This window comes from Lepidochelys kempii, chromosome 16, assembly GCF_965140265.1.
Source record: "Lepidochelys kempii isolate rLepKem1 chromosome 16, rLepKem1.hap2, whole genome shotgun sequence".
Classification (NCBI taxonomy): domain Eukaryota; kingdom Metazoa; phylum Chordata; order Testudines; family Cheloniidae; genus Lepidochelys; species Lepidochelys kempii.
In genome coordinates, this window is record NC_133271.1 from 28565358 (window position 1) to 28583112 (window position 17755).

The 17755-nt window shown below is 52.8% G+C and overlaps 1 protein-coding gene across 1 annotated transcript in view; it reads left to right on the forward strand.

The window, feature by feature from the left end:
- Positions 1–7013: 7013 nt before the first annotated feature.
- LMX1B (LIM homeobox transcription factor 1 beta) overlaps positions 7014–17755 on the forward strand; it is a 129086-nt gene continuing 118344 nt past the window's right edge. Inside the window, exons 1-2 of the mRNA XM_073314240.1 lie at positions 7014–7666; positions 8313–8499. Coding sequence (XP_073170341.1) covers positions 7528–7666; positions 8313–8499 — 326 coding nt within the window. The 5' untranslated portion in view covers positions 7014–7527. The remainder of the gene's footprint in view (positions 7667–8312; positions 8500–17755) is intronic.

The following is a 17755-nucleotide window of genomic DNA, read 5'->3' on the forward strand; positions in this document are numbered from 1 at the left end:
CGGATTTGCCCTCAGCAGCTCTAACGAGCTAACGGCGCATGCAAATGGCTGGCGCCTCGCAGCTTGTGCCTTTAATCCAGAAAATTGAGTCGTTCCTCCAGTCCCCCCCCCAACACCTACACAAGGCAGCGCAGCCGGGCGCCCGGGGAGTCACACTCTGCGCCCAGGGGTTGCTGGCGCTCCTCCAGGCAGTTCTGACGGCCCTGGCGAGGCAGCTTTCTCCGCAGTGTCCCTGCCCAGAAGCTGGTACCCGTGCCGCAGGAGCGCAGCGTGCAGCAGAGCCCCCGCCATAATTAAAATATGTCGAGCGCTCGCCCCCGCGGCCTTGTTCCAAGCTGCAGAGCCCTGCCTTGGCCTTGGCGTGTCTCTCGGCCCGCTTCTCTTCCCATTCAAGCCAATGGGAATTTCGCCATTAGCTTTGGGCCTGATCCCAGCGAAGACTTCGCTGGCCTTTGAACTAGTTCCTTTGGTGGGGGAGGTTTGGCACACAGCGTGCCAGGTCCTCTGGCACGGATCTGCTCCTTGACTGGCACTGGCAGACTTCCCCTCCCTTGCAGAGCCATGGACAGGGATGGAATTATCCAGTAACGGACCAGGAGTGTTTGTACCCTGGTTGTGAAAGCTCCTGGTCACACTGCCTCCCCAAGAAACCAGCTGCTGGCATGCGAGCGATGCCCCGTCCTAGGGGGCCAGATTCTCTAGCGGTGTAAGCCAGTGGCGCTTCATAGCCCACTGCCAGGATTCAAGGGTTTGGCTGCTGGCTCTCTGCAGAGGGAGAGTTTCCCCAGGGGGCAAGCCTGCAGCCTTCTTTGGCTTCTGACCCCAGCTTTGGTGAGCTCTGCCTGTGGAAGGCCCTGGGCTTGGCCTGCAGGGCGATATAACACTAGGGGTGACTCTGAGTGTCTTTGTAACTCCTGGGGAGGGGGGTGCCTGATGGGCTGCACCTCAGGGCCTGCCCTGTGCCCCTTAGCCTGGCCAGGGCCCACTGGGCCAGCGCATGGAGGGCAGGGCAGTCAGGGTGGGACCTGGCACTGGGCAGGAGGAGGCAGGATGGGTACCCAGTGAGCAGGATAGAATCATAGAAGATCAGGGTTGGAAGGGACCTCAGGAGGTCATCTGGTCCACCCCCCTGCTCAAAGCAGGACCAATCAGCAGCTAAACCATCCCAGCCAGGGCTTTGTCAAACCTGACCTCAAAAACCTCTAAGGAAGGAGTTTCCACCACCTCCCCAGGTAACCCATTCCAGTGCTTCACCACCCTCCCAGTGAAAAAGTTTTTCCTAATATCCAACCTAAACCTCCCCCACTGCAACTTCAGACTGTTGCTCCTTCTTCTGTGCCTGATCCCCTAGGGCCGTTCACATGACCGCTCCATCCCCAGCGCTTGGCCACTGCAGAGTTCGGGAGGCGCCCCAGGCCAGTGGGGTTTGCGGATCCCGCGGCGGGCGGCCTGCGGAGATTGGGGGGCAGCCGCGCCGGAGGTTTCACCGGCCCGCAGCCTAATTAGCCAAGCTCCGTGTCCCCAGCGCCCGGCAGGACACCTTCCCGGGGAAGCGCGGCGGGGAGTCAGTGACCGCTGCCAACCCCTGCAAAGCGCCCGCTGCCCTCGGCTCGAACCCTGCGCGGTGCCCGGGCCAGAGCCCAGGCCCGGCTCGCTGCGAGCGGGCGCTGCTCGGCGGGACCCAGGCCCTCCTTTTGTTCACAACCATCATTTGTGTGGAACAGCAAGTGACTCTATGGATCGGTCATTGGTAACGGCAGCTTCGTGGCTTGTTTACATGTGTCCCTCCCGTCGGAGGGAAACCGGAGCTGGCGGGATTACTCGTTGCCAATGACGGAGCTCGCTTCGGGTCCGAATTTACCGGAGCAGATTTTAATTGGTAGGAAACGTAACCCTGAAGAGCCCCATTTACTCGGCAAACAGTTTCACACCGTTCCCCGAATTCTTCCGCTACAATCCCGGGCCGCCGACGTGTGAGTGGGCACCTATGTCACAGGGCCCGATTTCTCCCGCTTGATCGGTGACAGCTGTTTTCTATTTGCTCTTTTTTAATTTAGTCTTCGGTGGAATGAACACCGGGCCCTGCACCAGTGGGCTTGGATTCACGTGGACAGGGGTAGTGTAGGAGGACCGGGCAGTCACAGAACCAGTCACAGCAAGGAGCATGCAAAGGGAATGAACGTTCCCGAGGGAGCTGGGAGGAATGGCTGCAAACTGGGAGAAGCTCGCAGGATCGGGGTGTAGCGGTGCCTTCGGGTGCAGAAATAGCTGCTGGGCTCCGCAGCCGCTGAGATTTTTAAAAGGAGAGGTCTGGACCAATGTCCAGTGAAAAGGGAATGAAAGTATCCCCAAGCGCCATTGTTAGAAGAAGCGCCGGGGGCGGGGTCTGACTCACGTCGGGGGAGCTGAAGGGAGCTGGTCTCTAGTCCCCAATGTGACTTGGCCGCCTGGAAGGGGCCCAGTGGCCGCCCAGGAGAAACGCTCCGCAGCCCGCATGGGGCGTGCGGGGTGCGAAGCGCAGCAGAGGCGGGCACAGACCTTATGGCCACAAAGTTCGGGCCAGTGACCACCCCGTCAGAGCGGACAGAAGCCCAGGGGATCCGTGTAGCAACACGCGGTCTGGTGTCGGGACAGAGACTTTCTAGGTTTCCTCAAAAATCCCCTTTTCTTGAAGGTTTCACAACTCAACGGGGACAGGCCCCGCGGTCTGGGCCTGGGCGCTGACGGGAGGGGTTTCCGGCGTGTCTCGCTCAGTGCAAGACAGAGGTTTATTGCGTTTACACGTACGCCGCTTGCCGTCAGGGATCTGGGCAGTTCGCTTTGTGTGAGGGTTTTCCCAGGCAGCGCCGCTCCTGGTTCCCTGTCACTGTTCCCTGTGAATTGCTGAAGCATCTACAGGGAGAAAGTGGGAGCCCACAGATGAGCCCAAACTCTGTATCTTCGTTTCGCCAACCCAGACAGTAGGCTGGGGACGCTTTGCATGGGCCGAGCAAAGCGGGGAGCTGGGGGTGCGTCCAGGAGCCAGACACGGAGCGGGCACAGCCCCTAGCAATCCGGATCGGGTCGGGCTGCGCGAGCGGCTGGACTCAGCCAGAGGGACAGCGGTGAGCACTGAAGGAAGCGATTTTACAGGGAGATGAAATAGGAAGAAAAGTTAAGATAACTCGACGGGCCTGATGGAGCCAGACGGAGCCGACACGCGCCGCCCCCTGGCCCAGGCACTGGGGGGAGGCGGCGGGAGGAGCTCGGCCCCGCGGACCCCCTTGCTCTGCTCAGCTCGGGACGAAGCCGTGGCATGGCTAACGCTGCAGTTCGTGCTCTGGGATGCTCGGTCCCTGCTCCCTCCGGCGCTTGCCTCCGCCTCCGCCTCCGCCTCGGAAAGGCCGGCGGGACCTGCAGCGCCCCCAGCACGGCGCGACCAGCACATGGGCTGCCCGGCTCACCCGCCGCCGACTTCTCGTGGAAATGCGAAGACACCCCGGATACCAACGAGCCCGGCCCCAGCCCGGGTAGCGGCTGGGTCAGATCTCCCCAGCCAGGCCTATCCTGCGGCCGGTCAGCAGAGGGCAGGCTGCTCACAGGCCGGCCCCACACCGGTGCCCAGAGGGTTGGACAATTACAAAGGCAACCAGAGCCGAGACTAATGGCGGGCACACTCACACACACACACTCACACTCACACAGAGCCGAGACTAATGGCGGGCACACTCACACACACTCACACAGAGCCGAGACTAATGGCGGGCACACTCACACACACTCACACAGAGCCGAGACTAATGGCGGGCACACTCACACACACACACTCACACTCACACAGAGCCGAGACTAATGGCGGGCACACTCACACACACTCACACAGAGCCGAGACTAATGGCGGGCACACTCACACACACACACTCACACTCACACAGAGCCGAGACTAATGGCGGGCACACTCACACACACTCACACACACTCACACACACTAATGGCGGGCACACACACACACAGAGACAGAGAGAGCAGAGAGTAATGCACACCCCCCCAGAGACTAATGGCGCGCGCACACACACACACACACTCACACTCACACACACAGCAGAGACTAATGGGACACACACACCCCCCCCCAGAGATTAGTGGGACACACACACACACAAGAGGCCAGTGGGGCACCCCCGCCCCGCACCGACACACACACGCAGAAGGCTCATGGCGTACCCACATATGCACAAGTTTCACTCGCCACGAAGGCCCTTTCGGCACATTCCGGGCCGGTAACACGGGCCCAGCCCAGCCGCTCACTCGCTCTTGTCTTAGGCCGGGGCCTCGGGAATGATGCTCAGAGTTGTGTATTTCTCGCCCAACTCCCTGCAGAGCGAGAGATCCCTCCCGGTCCCTGCACACAGCGCCGGGCCTGCGCGCACAGAGCCGCTCGGTTCTGGTCTCGTTTGGTTTTATTTCGATGATGGATTTTTGTGTTTTAATTGTTTGATTTTAGTTACAGACTTTTAATAAACCGCCTTCGAATTGTTCTCAAGGCGGCCGCCCGAGCTGAACACGGCCTGTGTAATAGTCACACACTCACACGGTGAGACGGTAACAATTATGTGGTCTGATTTCTATCGGAAAAGTGACCCCGACCAGAGCCGGAATTAACTGGAGGGCTGTGAGCCCGGACCGGGGACTGGTCCCCTTTCCCTCTGACTAATCCCGCCGCCCAGTTGCGGAGTTTTAATTAGAAGTTAGGGAAACTCTTGGAGTGAGGCGAGACCGGCTCTAATTTTCCCCACCATTGTAGGAGATAATTGTGGCTGGAGACTGCCGAGCAGCCCCCGGCAGGATGGGAACCGTAAACAATTAATGCAAAGGAGAGGGTCTTTCTGCGCGGCAGAGCTCTGAAATCCAAGCAGCTTTCCTCTCAATCGCAGAGTTAAATAACCCAGGATTAGTACATTGTCCAAGATAAAACCCCACAAGCCTGTTCCCAAAACCCCTTTCCGAAAGATTGAGCTAAACCATAATCGTGAATTTCTGTGCGAACCCAGCGTCCGAAGGGCTTTGCCTGCAGACCCACAAACGGAGCAGCCAGTGGCCGCCCTTAACACTTGTCCAGCTCATTAAATACCAGTGCGTTGGGAACCCGACAGAACAGCGCTCGGGCCCTTCCCTCGGCCGCCACAGCAAGCCCGGAGCCAGGGGAACAAACCCCACATCGAGTTCTCGCCAGCCGAGCGTGGCTTGCTCTGGCGATGGGGAGGGATCGCTTGCCGCGCAAAGGAAGGGGAGACGGGGGCTGTAGCCGACCCTGACACCCGCACGACGCCGGCACATTATTTGTCTTTTATTGTTTGCGCGTTTCTCGTTAGGGAACCAGCAATGGCCACAAGGCTGTAATTCAGAGGCAGCCCAGGGTTCAGCTAGGCCCGGCGCAGCACGGCCGCACTCGGCGGTTCTAACGCTCCCCGGGCAGGGCTTCGCCGGCCCGCACAAGGCACCTTGGGGAACCGACTCTGCGGGGCCGTGCGGCCGCGCTCGGCCATTCCCAACGTACGGAACTAAAGACCAGAAAACACCCGCTGGCCGCGCCAAGCACGGTTCTCGGGAAGGTGTAAACGCGCCCAAATCGACCCCTGGATTCGCTGCGCCGCAGCCCGCGCGCTGGGCTCCCGAGACTCGAGGCTGGGTAGGGCCACAGGGAATTAGTGCCTCTCCCCCGTCCTAGTGACTCCCCTCCTGCAGACGCGTCCGAGCAGGGAGGGGGCCGGGAGCGCAGCCCTCTGGCACTGCTCAGCCTGCGCGGGCCAGCGGGACCGGCAGCTCCAGCGCTTCCCGGCCCCGAGGTGACTAGCTCCGCCTGCGGCCCGTCGCCAGGCCCTCGGGCCTCCTGCCCCGGCATCTGCGGCTCTCCAGCTGCATTAGCCCGGGACCCATAATCCCTCTGAAGCAGGGAGCGCAGGACCGAGCCCCGCAGCCGGTGCCGGCTGGGCTAGGGCCAGCCACTGCTCTGCCCAAGGCAAGGCCACGGGAGGGCACAGAGCGCTGGTCCCCAGCAGCCCAGGCCAGCGCTCCACCGGCTGCGGGGGGATGCGCTCAGGTTCTCTCCAGAGGTGGGCCAGGCGGGCAGAAGCCCGGCTCTGCCGCGAAGGCCAGGCCGTGCGGGATCTGCTGGCATTTCGGCTGCCAGCCCGGGCCGGGGAAGGCGGCTCCCGAGCACTGGGCGCAGCGGGGCTCAGGGGCTGGAGTCAGCCCAGCCTCCAACTTTGTCGCGGGGGGAGTTCGGCGGGATCTGTGGCTGTGTCTCCTGCCAGGCCCCCAGCCCGGCTCTGCCCGCAGCCAGGGCTCCCCAGCGGGCGGCCGTCGGGGCTGCGCTCCCGCAGGGTCCGCGGGGAGGTGCGGCTCTCTGCCAGCGCCTCTCGGCCGGGCCCGGCGCCAAGGGGCCGCGGCTCCGGTGCCAGGACAGAGCAGGGACGCCTGTGTCCGGCAAGGAGCAGCCAGCGCCGGGCCGTCGCGGCTCTGCTGGGGGCAGGCCCCGCTGTTAACAACCTCCCCAGGCACAGCTGCCCCAGACACACGGGCGGGAGAGGCGGGAGCGTGGGCCCCTGGCCCGGCGGCGGAGGGCATAGGCAGGCCCAGGGTCCCGGACACGCGTGGCGGGGAGAGGCTCCTGCAGCCGGTGCCCCCGGGACAGGCGCGCTCGGGCAGCCCGTGGGGCAAAGCCCAGCACAGTCACAAGCCGCGTGGCGCTGCTACCTACCCCAGGACAGGAGGGAGGGCCCGGGGCGCGCTGCCCGCGCGGGGCCGCTAACTCGAGTGGGTCGCTCCAGGCAGCTCTGGCTTCACTCTGCCCCCCGGGTGTCTGTGGAGCCGCAGGGCCCCTCTCCCGGCCGGTGCGGCGCTCCCGAGAGCGCAGCCCCGGATTGACGCGGCCCCCGCCCTTGTCACCTGGCCACCCCCGAGCCGCGCGCACCTGGCCGCCCCCGGGGGGCTGCGGGGGCTCGCTCCGGCGACGGCACTATTTGACGTCGAGGAGACGGATCACCGCGGCGCAGCGATACCGGGAGCGCCAATGGAGTTCAAATGTCAGCAAGTTTGAGGAGGGGTGAGGCGGCTCCCCTGGTGGGTGTGTTCCTCCGCCGCAGCCCCAGCTCTAAACGGAGCGGCTCCTCGGGAGGCGGCAGGGCACAGTGACTGGGGAGCGCGCCCGGGGAACCCTGCAGCCCTGCCCTGGACCGACGGCGGCGCCCGCCGGCCCCTGCCCCCGGGAGGGCCCTGCCCCCGCCCCGGCCCCGGCCCCGGCCCGCCGGCAGGTGACCCCGGGCCGCCCGCGGGCTCTAGCATGACCTGACCCGATGGGCAGCCGCCTCCGCTCCGGCCCCTGCCCCGCGCCTCCGCCAGCGCAGCCCGGAAACGCGCCGCATGTCTCCCCGATAAAAATAAAAGCGACTCCCTCCTCCCCGCTGCAGCGTGCCCCGCAGCCCGGCCCGCCCCGGCGCTGAGCGAGCCCGGCCCCCGCCGCAGCCTGACTGGTGCTCCGGGCCGCCCATGGATATTGCAACAGGTCCCGAGTCCTTGGAAAGGTGCTTTAGCCGGGGCCAGTCGGACCGCGCCAAGATGCTGGACGGCATTAAAATGGAAGATCACCCCCTGCGCTCGGGCGCCGCGACCTTAGGCGTCTTGCTGGGTGAGTGGCCGCGGGGGTCCGGGCTGTGCCCGAAAGCCCAGCGTCCCGCCCGGGACTGCGCTGCCTGCCGGAGCCCGGGCTGGGGCCGTGGCCGTGCGAGAGCACGTTGGAAACAGCGTCTCCCTCCCGGGCGGGCGCAGGACTTCGCTCGCTCACTTTGGCGGGATGTGTATTTTTTAAATGACCGGGAAAAAAATAGTGCTTAAAAAGCGCACGCCTGCCGCAGAGCCGAGCGGTGCCGTGCCGGGGCTCGGCCGGTCTCAGCCCGGGCCCCCGCCGCCAGCGCTGCCTGCCGTTCGCCAGGCTCGCTCTGCAGGCTGCAGGGACCCTGCTGAATTTTTCTCGCAACGTCCCGAGGAGGTTTCGAGTTGAGAGGCGAGTGGCGAGCAGGAAAGCCCGGGGCGCGGGGCCGCGAGCGAGGCTGCGCCACGCAAACGAAATCGCGCCGGTTTAAGTTTACTTCGCGATGTTGCTCCATGGGAGCCGGTCCCCGGGTGGGGGGATCCCGGAGCCGCTGGCCCAGCTGCCGCTGCGCCCCGGGTGACGCCGCCGTGTCCCGCCTGGCAGAGCCCGTGCTGGGGCGCAGCTCGAGCAGTTCAGGGGCCACCCGGGCATGCCTCTCACCTCCCTCTTTGCTGTTTCCTAGGGTCAGAGTGTCAGAACCAGGCAGTTTGCGAGGGCTGCCAGCGGCCGATCTCAGACCGTTTTCTGATGAGAGTGAACGAGTCTTCCTGGCACGAAGAGTGTTTGCAGTGTGCCGTGTGTCAACAAGCCCTTACCACCAGCTGCTACTTCCGGGATCGAAAACTGTACTGCAAACAGGACTACCAACAGTAAGGCACCCTTCTCCCTTTGCCCCGCACGCCTGCCCCCCGGGGCGCTCATGCCGCCACCTCGCCGGGCCATACGCGCCTGCCGGGCCTTACACTGGGCAGAGGGGACGGAACGTGCTCTCCAGGGCCCAGGGTCCCCGGGAGCCTCTCGCCGAGTTCTGCTGCCTTGTTGGGAAACGCCAAAAAGTTTTCAAACGAAAATCAGAAAAAGCCCCTAGTCGGTGCGGTGATCAGAGAGCGCCCAGCCAAGAACCGCGCGCCCGGACCCCCGAAGGATTTGTTACGGGTTCAAAGGGCCAAGCTAGAAATGTTCGCGGGGTGTTTCCTAGTCACGGAAAAGAAGTTAAATACTCCGCTGCCCATTTAGCAAAGGGAGTTTGTACCGGGTGGTTGTATAAATGACAAATAATACCTTGGTTGGTATCCGAGTGACAAGGGGGGTATTTCGCTAGCGCCCCCTCTAAATTCGAGCTCAAATCGTTTGGCGTTTGTGCCGGTAATTCGTACAGGTTTTACTGAAATGCACCGTCGGTAAATAATTGTAGGATTTAAAAACAGAAATGCCCTTTCAATTCAGTATAACATTCTCCGCGTGGCAGTTTTAGGTATTTTGAATAATTTAATCTTGGTTCTAAAATCAGTTTGTTCCAAACATTATCTAAAACCCCCCGAAATAAATAACACCGTGGGCAGCTGAAGTGAGGAAGGTAAAAGGCTGGCATTGCCCGGGGAGAGTCCGAGGCACGGGGTTTGCTCTGGGTGCAGAAGGGAGCAGTGTAATCTCGGGGAGGCTTTTAACGAACGGGATTTGTAGTTGGATTTTTAACACGGGAATTAAATCCGAATCGTCGGGCTGTTGGGTGAAGTGTTAGCTGGATTTTTAACTGGCCTTTTGTTGCGAGATAACGAAAAACCGTTCCTACGAAACCGTGCGAAGTATCAGCAGCCCCGTGTTGTCATTAGAGAAAAACCAGCACGCTCCGGGGACGGCTGAATAGGCTGGGCCAGCTGCTGCGGGCGGAGGGGACGGGGCTGGCCCGGGCCCGAGGGCAGGGAAGCCGGGGGGAGGAGGCCGAGCGAGCGGGTAGGTGCAGAGAGACTCGAGCATGTTTGCTCACCTGGCTGAGGGGCCAGAAAGCGGCTGATCTCCAGCCCGGCCTCGCTGGCCGGTACCGGGGGGAATCGCCCCGGTGCCCCCGGCCGCCCAGCACCGCCCCGCCGCGGCTGTGGGTCAGACACACACGAACCCGCCGGCCCCGGCTGGAGGGCGGCTTTCCGCGGAGCGCCCACCTGCCGCGCTTCGCGCCCACCGGTCCCCGCTACCCAGGAGGGGCCGGGGCCGGGGCCGGGGCCGGGGCCGGAGGGGGGCCGGGGGCCGGGGCCGGAGGGGGGCCGGGGCCGGGGGCAGCGGCGGGGCAGGGCCCGGCGTTCGCAGCCCCCGGCTCGCTCCGGCTCCCGCCTGCCACGGCGCAGCCTGCGGGCCGGGCTCAGCCGCCGGGCTTCGCCGGCCAAGGAGCCGCCGGGCGGGCTGCAGGGTCACCCCGGGCCCACGGCTCCTGCTGTCCCCCCGGTGGCAGCGCTAGGCCCCAGGCCGGCCCTTCCTGCCCGGGGCCCGGGCGCTCCAGGCGCGGACAGAGCCCGGGGAAGCCGCCCCGGCCGGTGCCACGCAGCGGGGCCTGCCCCCGGGTGCCCACCTCTGGGCCGGGCCTCGGGTCACTGCCGCTGTCTGGCGCCCGCTCGCCAGCCCGGCCATGCAGCCGCTGCCCCGGGCGTGCGGGCCCTGCCCGCCGCGGGGCCCCGATGTGCAGCCGGGGGCTCCCCGCAGCGCGGCGCTGGGGACAGGGCGCGGGGGCACGCAGCCCCTCGGAGCCGGTCCCTGCGGCCCGGGAGCGGAGCTGGAGGTCGCCCCAGCCGGGCCGGAGGCTCTGGGGACGCCTCCGATGCTTGGTCAGTAGCTCCCGAGAGACTTGAGTCTGGGCTCCCGCCTCCCGAGAGACTTGACTTTATTTATACTTTTATTCCCAAAATGTCGGGCTTCGTATGAAAACCGGCCTGCCCCAGCAGCGATGCCCTTCTGCCACGCAGAGTTCCTGCCCCGCTTAGCTGTTTGGCCTCCCCTGCAAAAGCCCACTTCATGCTTGTCACTAAAATTTAGGGTCCTTTTTGTGTCGGGAGGGGGGTGAACATGGGCACTTCAATCACTGGGACATAATATGGCTCTGCTAGAAGTCTGGCAACAAACAAAGAACAACAACTATTGGTTTGCATCAACTTTTGTCAGGCATTCAGCAGGCTTCCAGAAAGGGCCTGAAGTGGCTTAGTGGCAACAATGTGCATTTCATAGCTACAGCATGAAAATCCATCTCCATGGAAACTAGTAGTAAATGCTAACATGACATGCTGAGTATAAATATTGTTAGGGTTATAACTCTTGTATGAATGGCCTAGATAGATGTCCCCCTCTTTAGGAGTTACAATAGAATGTGTAATTTCCTACTGCAGCCTTAACCAATGTGTTATTAAAGAAGCTTCAACAGACCCAGATACTGCGATATGAAAACCAATAGCTGCCTACGCATTCTCCTACTGAACTGCACTGATTTGTTTTGGGGGGTTTGGTTTTAACAAGTATTAATATTTTCACATATTCCCATTTGTAACAGTTACCGAGAATTTAGTTTAATAGAGATGTCAGATCCATGAAACATCTGACTGTATAGATAAACAAGGTACTTCTCAGGATTTTTTTTGTAATTAAGAAATGCTTCTTTGGATACCCACACAAAATTGTTTGAAATGTAAGTGTTAGGAACAGCGTGCAGGAGATGATTCCCTTTGCAGTCTGTGTAAAATAACAGCGTTTTGCAAAAAGGCAATATCTTAGAAAGCAAAACAATGGACTATCCCTTTGTGAAAAAAATTCTTTGTTAGAAGAGAAATAAATCCTCTTTAGAATTTTAGATATTATCAAAGGCTTCTAATTGTATAGGGGGAAATGGGGTGTCCAGGCTGACTAGCAATAAAAAGATATCAACATGTTAGCCTTTGTTGAATCACAGCACCTAGTGTGACATTACATGGTAACCTGCTGTGTGTGCCCCCAAGGACTGACAGCAGAAGTAGTTAATAGTAAAGAGGGGTGGGGGGAAGACATGTAAATGGTAAATCAAAATGATTTTTTCCCTGACATTTTATTAAATTTGAAAGATAAAGCATGTGAAACTAAACTGATAATGTTCCCATTCTTCCTCTGGCAGCTGTGTTTTAGGCTGTTGGAAATCTTCTCTTATTAGTAATTCTTGTTAATTAAAGTGTAAAAATAACTCTACACACCTTCTGGTCATGTGGTGTGTACACAAGTTTTATCAGCAAGAGTGTGGATGGTTGCATTGCCCATATGTGGTGAAGCCATGAGTGAGTTGTGCCGTCATCTCAAATGCATGCCGCTACAAACCTTTACATCCCGCCAGAACTTGCCATGATGTGTATGCACACAGGTTATTAAGAGATGCTTTTTAAAAAAAATTACAGCTTGAGGGATATGAAAAATAATATCAGTAAAGTCAGATGTTTGTGTTACCCTAAATCCTATGTACATTCATGGCTCAGAGAAAAAAGAAAGATTTCCAAAATTTTCTTAATCACTAAAAATGACTGAAAATAGCTTTTCTGTATGTAGTAATGTAATTGAAAGACCAGATTTCTCCAGAACTCCCGAGACTATAATCAAGTGCTATGTGTATCTTTGGAAATCACAGGTCTCTTCTTTCCAAAGAAAGCAAGCTTCTGAAGGGTCAGATATCAGACCTTAAACCTTCCACAGGGTCAGGAATTATTATTGCCTGTCCTCTTGTAATTTGGGGTTTGGGGGGAAAGGAGGAAACTTTTTTTTTCTGGTGGGTTGATTTTCTCTTTTTAAAATAAAAATGGTGTCTGTTTGCAGCTGTGCTTGGGTTTGAAATGTTAGAATAAATCCTGAGGGAGATGGATTAGTGGCCAGGGTGCAGAATGAAGTGGTCAAAGGTGCATGATAAATGCAATGTATTACATGAATCTCTCCACTACATCACCGGCTGCATGTCTGTGACTTTGTGTATTTCAGCATCTTTTTTATATGTTTAATTCTATAAATATTTGCACGGGGTGGATAGTACAGACCGATCTTTTGATTTTGACATTAAATACTTATTTTGCAAAAATTTTACATGTCTGTTGGGGCAGGGGTGCATTTGATTGCAAGTAGTTTAAGTGAAGACAACACAGTGCTACAGCAAGACACTGATAGCTGGATCTTGCTAGCCTAACTCAAGCAAAACTGTTGAGTTCAATGTGAGCTTTGCCAAAGTAAGGGTGACAGGATAGGGCCCAAAGGTGATACTTTGGACTTGGAAAAACTTAGTTACCTGCTGACCTACAGAAACATAGTGAATACTTATCAATCATAAAAAAACAAAAACAGTGTTTCAGCTTTTGCAGCAGTAAAATCTAGTGCTGGTTATTTGCTCTAATGAAATTACTAATTGTAGTATTTACAGCAGTGTTTTCTGCTACAAAAACATTGGTAATTATAAACAGCATAATGTTTTCCTATTTAGGCTCTCCTCCCTTCATTTAATTGTGGCTATATTTTTCTGCTTTGCTGTGATCTAAGTGTTTGGGGTTGCATAAATATTGTCTTATTTCTTGCTGCTTGGTAATGTTCTGTAATTGTACATCCAGTTTTAATCTTTTAAGGTGTAGTGGTTGATTCAGCTTAGTTGCTGTATATATTCTTTGTAGAACAATGCTTACTCTGATTGTAGCTTTGAAAATAAAGGTGATGAAGGAATTCGTGTAGACAAGGAATACAGTTGTAAATGAGGTTCAGACATAATAGCAGCCAAACAGCCACATTAGTTAATATTCCATATTTTTCACGAATTGGTTTTGCATTTTGTTTAGGGAAAGAAAGGGAAATATTTAGATTTTTATCAAAAGTACCAGGACGTATCAGGCATTGTATTAGCATTCTGAGTCTGTCCTGGAAAAGAAACACTGCCACTGATTTCTGGCGTGTGTTGATGCTGTTCTAGATCTCCGGGCCTTTCTTTGTCAGTGATTATGCTGATTTTTTTATGTGAAATCAACAAGGGTCAGTGCATGATTAGGAGGCAAGAGAAGTGCAATGGGCTATCATTGCTCCACTCGATTCTAGCCTTTCTGGAGTCTGAAAATTCTCTCTGGTGAGTGAGATAGTTAAACTGGTATTTTCCAGTTAAAATAATTTGTAAATTGAAAGCAAAACAAAACAGAACTTCTTGGTAGCAAATGTTTCCCATTTTTGTGAATGTTGTTTTATTTTCCAATAAGAAAACATGTATACCCTGAGAGAAGTTTGTGATATTTAGACAAAATTCAGGGCACAAGAGGTGACTTGGGCTCTCGGATTCAGCTACATGTAGAAGGGACCCTAATCATTTACTAACAGAAAGATTCTGTTTGTTCTTCAGTTTCACAGTCTTTTAATCGGTGCACTCATCAGTACAAATTTTCAGAATCTGAACAAGCTAAACTTGGGCAGAGCAATGCCATCCCAGTCTGTTTCATTTACCTCTTCTGATAGATTGGCAGTACTCCTTGTTAGGTTGTTGTTAAGAAACAGCATAAATCCCGATCAAAGCTCAGAGATCAGGAGCAGCATATACATATGTCCAGAATATCAGATAATGATCCATTTATGGCATCCATTAAAATGCTAAAAAAGTGTTTTAAATGCTCTGGTACGTTTGCTGAAAATCTAAACATTCCCGTATATCGGATCAATCGGCCACATTAAAAATGTTTTGCAAAACTAGTTTTTAATAATACCTCCAAACAAGTCTGTTCCTAAAGCTGCATGAAACAAAGGCACGAGGCTTCAGGAGCTTTTAGGAAATGTTACTGTTATTTCTCCCAGTGACGTCACCTGAATAGCCAGAGACCAGGCAGAAAAACCTCAACTCGCTGCTGTGTCAGCAGGAATTCATCCCTATGTGACATGTATAAAAGGTTACAGAGAAGATAATTCCACAGGCTCTGAGAAAGCATGGTACCTGCAGAGCCAACAAGGAGACTAAGTTTTGGTTAAGAGGATATTTTTAGTAAATGTTAGCACAGAAATGGATTTCAACAGGGTTTGTTAATCTGAGGGGACATTTCTGTTTTTTAAAATATTAATTGAAACTTTTGTGGAGTTTTAAATTATTATTATTATTAATAATAATAATAATAATAACATAATTATACTCACCTATGGCAGAAAATATTATGGAAGACCTTTATTGAATGTGGGTTATGTACAATTATATGAATTAGGAGTAATTGATAATTTCAGAGGTTTAACTGTTAATTATATACAGAAGGGTAACCAATACATAGAACATCCATTGTGAAAATATTCTTCTTTGAAATATATTGTTGATATGGATAGCTCATACTCTGTTAAGAGAGCAGGTGATTTTTTTGTGGGGGGGGCAAAATTTGAAACAGGTCAAAAATATACATGACATTATTTCAACAATAAATAACATACCATGGTCATGGTAAAATATATGAATCCTGTTGTATTTTCTCAGATTAAGTATGTTATTGGTTTATTTCCATTCCAACTGTGTAACCTGTCCATATTCATCTCCACATCGATCAGCATATAAAGATTTATGAAGCTTAAAATGTTTGTTGCCACGGGGACTTGAAATATAGAGGGATAGTTAGTAATAATTAAATACTCTAAAGATAGGAAGGGTGAAATGTCCAGGAGAAAAAGATATTTTTAACATACTACAGTTTGATTCAAATTTAAGTGAAGAGTAATTTTCTTTACAAGACATGGTTTTATGAATATTTGTCTAGGAAGTATTTGCTTTTCATTACGTACCATACCTCATGTCATAATACAGTGAAGTAAAACATTACTGTACTTAATAATTGCCCTAATATTTGAATGAAGTATACAGTATGTTCATTCTGAGCTTAAGTATGCATTCCTGGCGCACTTACCATACATGCAATGGGAATTTTGAGTATACAAGGAATGAGGATTGGGCCCTGAGTAGGTGTAATGAAATATAAACATAATCTCTCTTTCTGTGTAATGTGTATAAATGTGCGTATACCTGCCCTACACACACACACAGATACACACTTCTGCTGATTTGCCAAAGAAAGTAATTTGGGGAGCTTGTAAAATTATTCTTTAGCATTATCATGCTAAAGGGCAGGCAAGTCGATTTTGTGCCTCAAAATCTTCTGCTGTTCAGTTTTCATGACAGTTTTGCAGGGCTTGTAAATGTCTGTATAGCTATCAATAATGTTTCATAATTTTATTAGAGAGTGATTTTGTGCTCTTTGGCCTGAATTAGATCGTTGTGTAGAGGAAGTAAAGTCACAAGTGGGCTGTCGATTTTAACCCCTAATGAATGACAATAAAAAACATATAATGTTGGCTTCCACTATATATAGTTATACCAAACCAAAAGGGGTGTCTGCAAAATAAGGTGTTTCGTATACTTCTATCACACAAATCAGAGGAGGAAAATGTATCATGCTATTTATTAAGTAGTATGAAATAAAAACCAGTGAGCAATGAATTATGCAGTAATTTCTAGTAAAGAAAAACAAACCACGTATTTCTCTTGGATGGTGAGGTATAAAGGTTTTCTTGGCATGTTTTTGAGATGACTGCTATACTCTCAAAGCAAAGTTTGACTCCTAAAGAAATGACAGTCTCTTGTTCACTCCAAAATATAAAAAGAAGCACACGTTTATTCTGACACAAAGGAAAAGGTTAGTTATGCATAGTGTGAAACCTGACAGCTGAGTTAGCTAGAGGCCAAATTCTGAAGTCAGTGAAGTTGTTCTGGATTTATACTGGTGTAACAGAAAGCAGAAACTACCCTATCTCTGTAGCTGACTTGAAATATAATAAGTAGGCAGCTAACTATGATAAAATCTATTTGTAGGACAGGAGCCTGAAACTCTACAATGCTGGTATCAGATGCCTAAACCTATTAATTAAAATGCATTTTTTTTAAAAAAAGGATAGTATGGGAATCTCATGAAAGCCAGAAGTGGTCTCTGAATTAAGACATTTTTTAAAATGTATCAGTGAACCATGTAGAAGTTGGCTCCCAACAGCAGGAGTTTCGGCAGCATTGGTAACATTTGGGAAATTAACTCCGTTTTTTCTCTGTGAGAAATTGGGTAAAAATATATTGATCGTTGTAAGGTAAATGCTGAAAGTGGCCAGGCTAGGTCTCTGAGCCGAGGAAGCAGAACATAGGAGATAAGAAGGCAAATCATTTTAGGTCAGAACTAGCTGAACTTTTGGTTTTAAATAAAAATCTCTGTAGTGTTTATATTCTGTGTACTAATAGGCAAAATCCTGCTTGCCCTGTTCAGGCACATTATCCCATAGTTTCTGGATGCTTCTTTAAATTCAGGATCAGTTTGAGGCGGATATTTGATTGTCCGTTTTGTTTAAAGCTAGTAACCCTGCTTTTGTTTTTGAGTTCCTGGAATTATTTTGGCTAGACTGATATTTCCTAAATGCAATGTAGGGTCTGGTTTTGTGGTGTTTTTGGTTTGTTTGTTTGTTTTTGTTTTTGGTATGTCTGAAATTGCTTAGAGCATTGCACCTTACCCAATCGGCACGACTAATGCAGTCAAGGAGATTTGGCCCAGGCATTGGCATGAGGAGGTCTTATGATGAGTAAAGATAATTTATGATTGTAAAAATGATGGTGTCGGGGGAAGGAGGATGTTTGCTCTCTGGAAGAAATGAACAAGCTGTTTTCAAAACAGATTTGCAAAATAAGCACTACTTGCTACTGAATATATTTATATTTTGAAAAATTATTTTCTCTTTATACAAACAGATACAAAGAAAATATACGTTTGCCATTGCTTTTTACCTGACATTTACTGTACTTGCAAAATACTTGTAATTAGAAGGAATTATTTATAGCAAGTTATGCAGTTTAATACACAGTGTGTAGAAGTAACCCATCTTATAATAAAATGTAGTTCATATAGTATGATACTTGCAATGTCTTTTCAAGAGATAAAAGATTATTTCCCAAAGAGCTAAGGATGTATTGGAGCAGCCTTCCAAAATTGTAAAGGAAATTTACCAACCTCAGTTCAAAACCTACTCATGATGACTGACAAAATTTAGAGTATTTTACTTACCCATCAAAAATAGCTACTTGCCGTGGGCAAGTGAGTGAGTAGACATTTG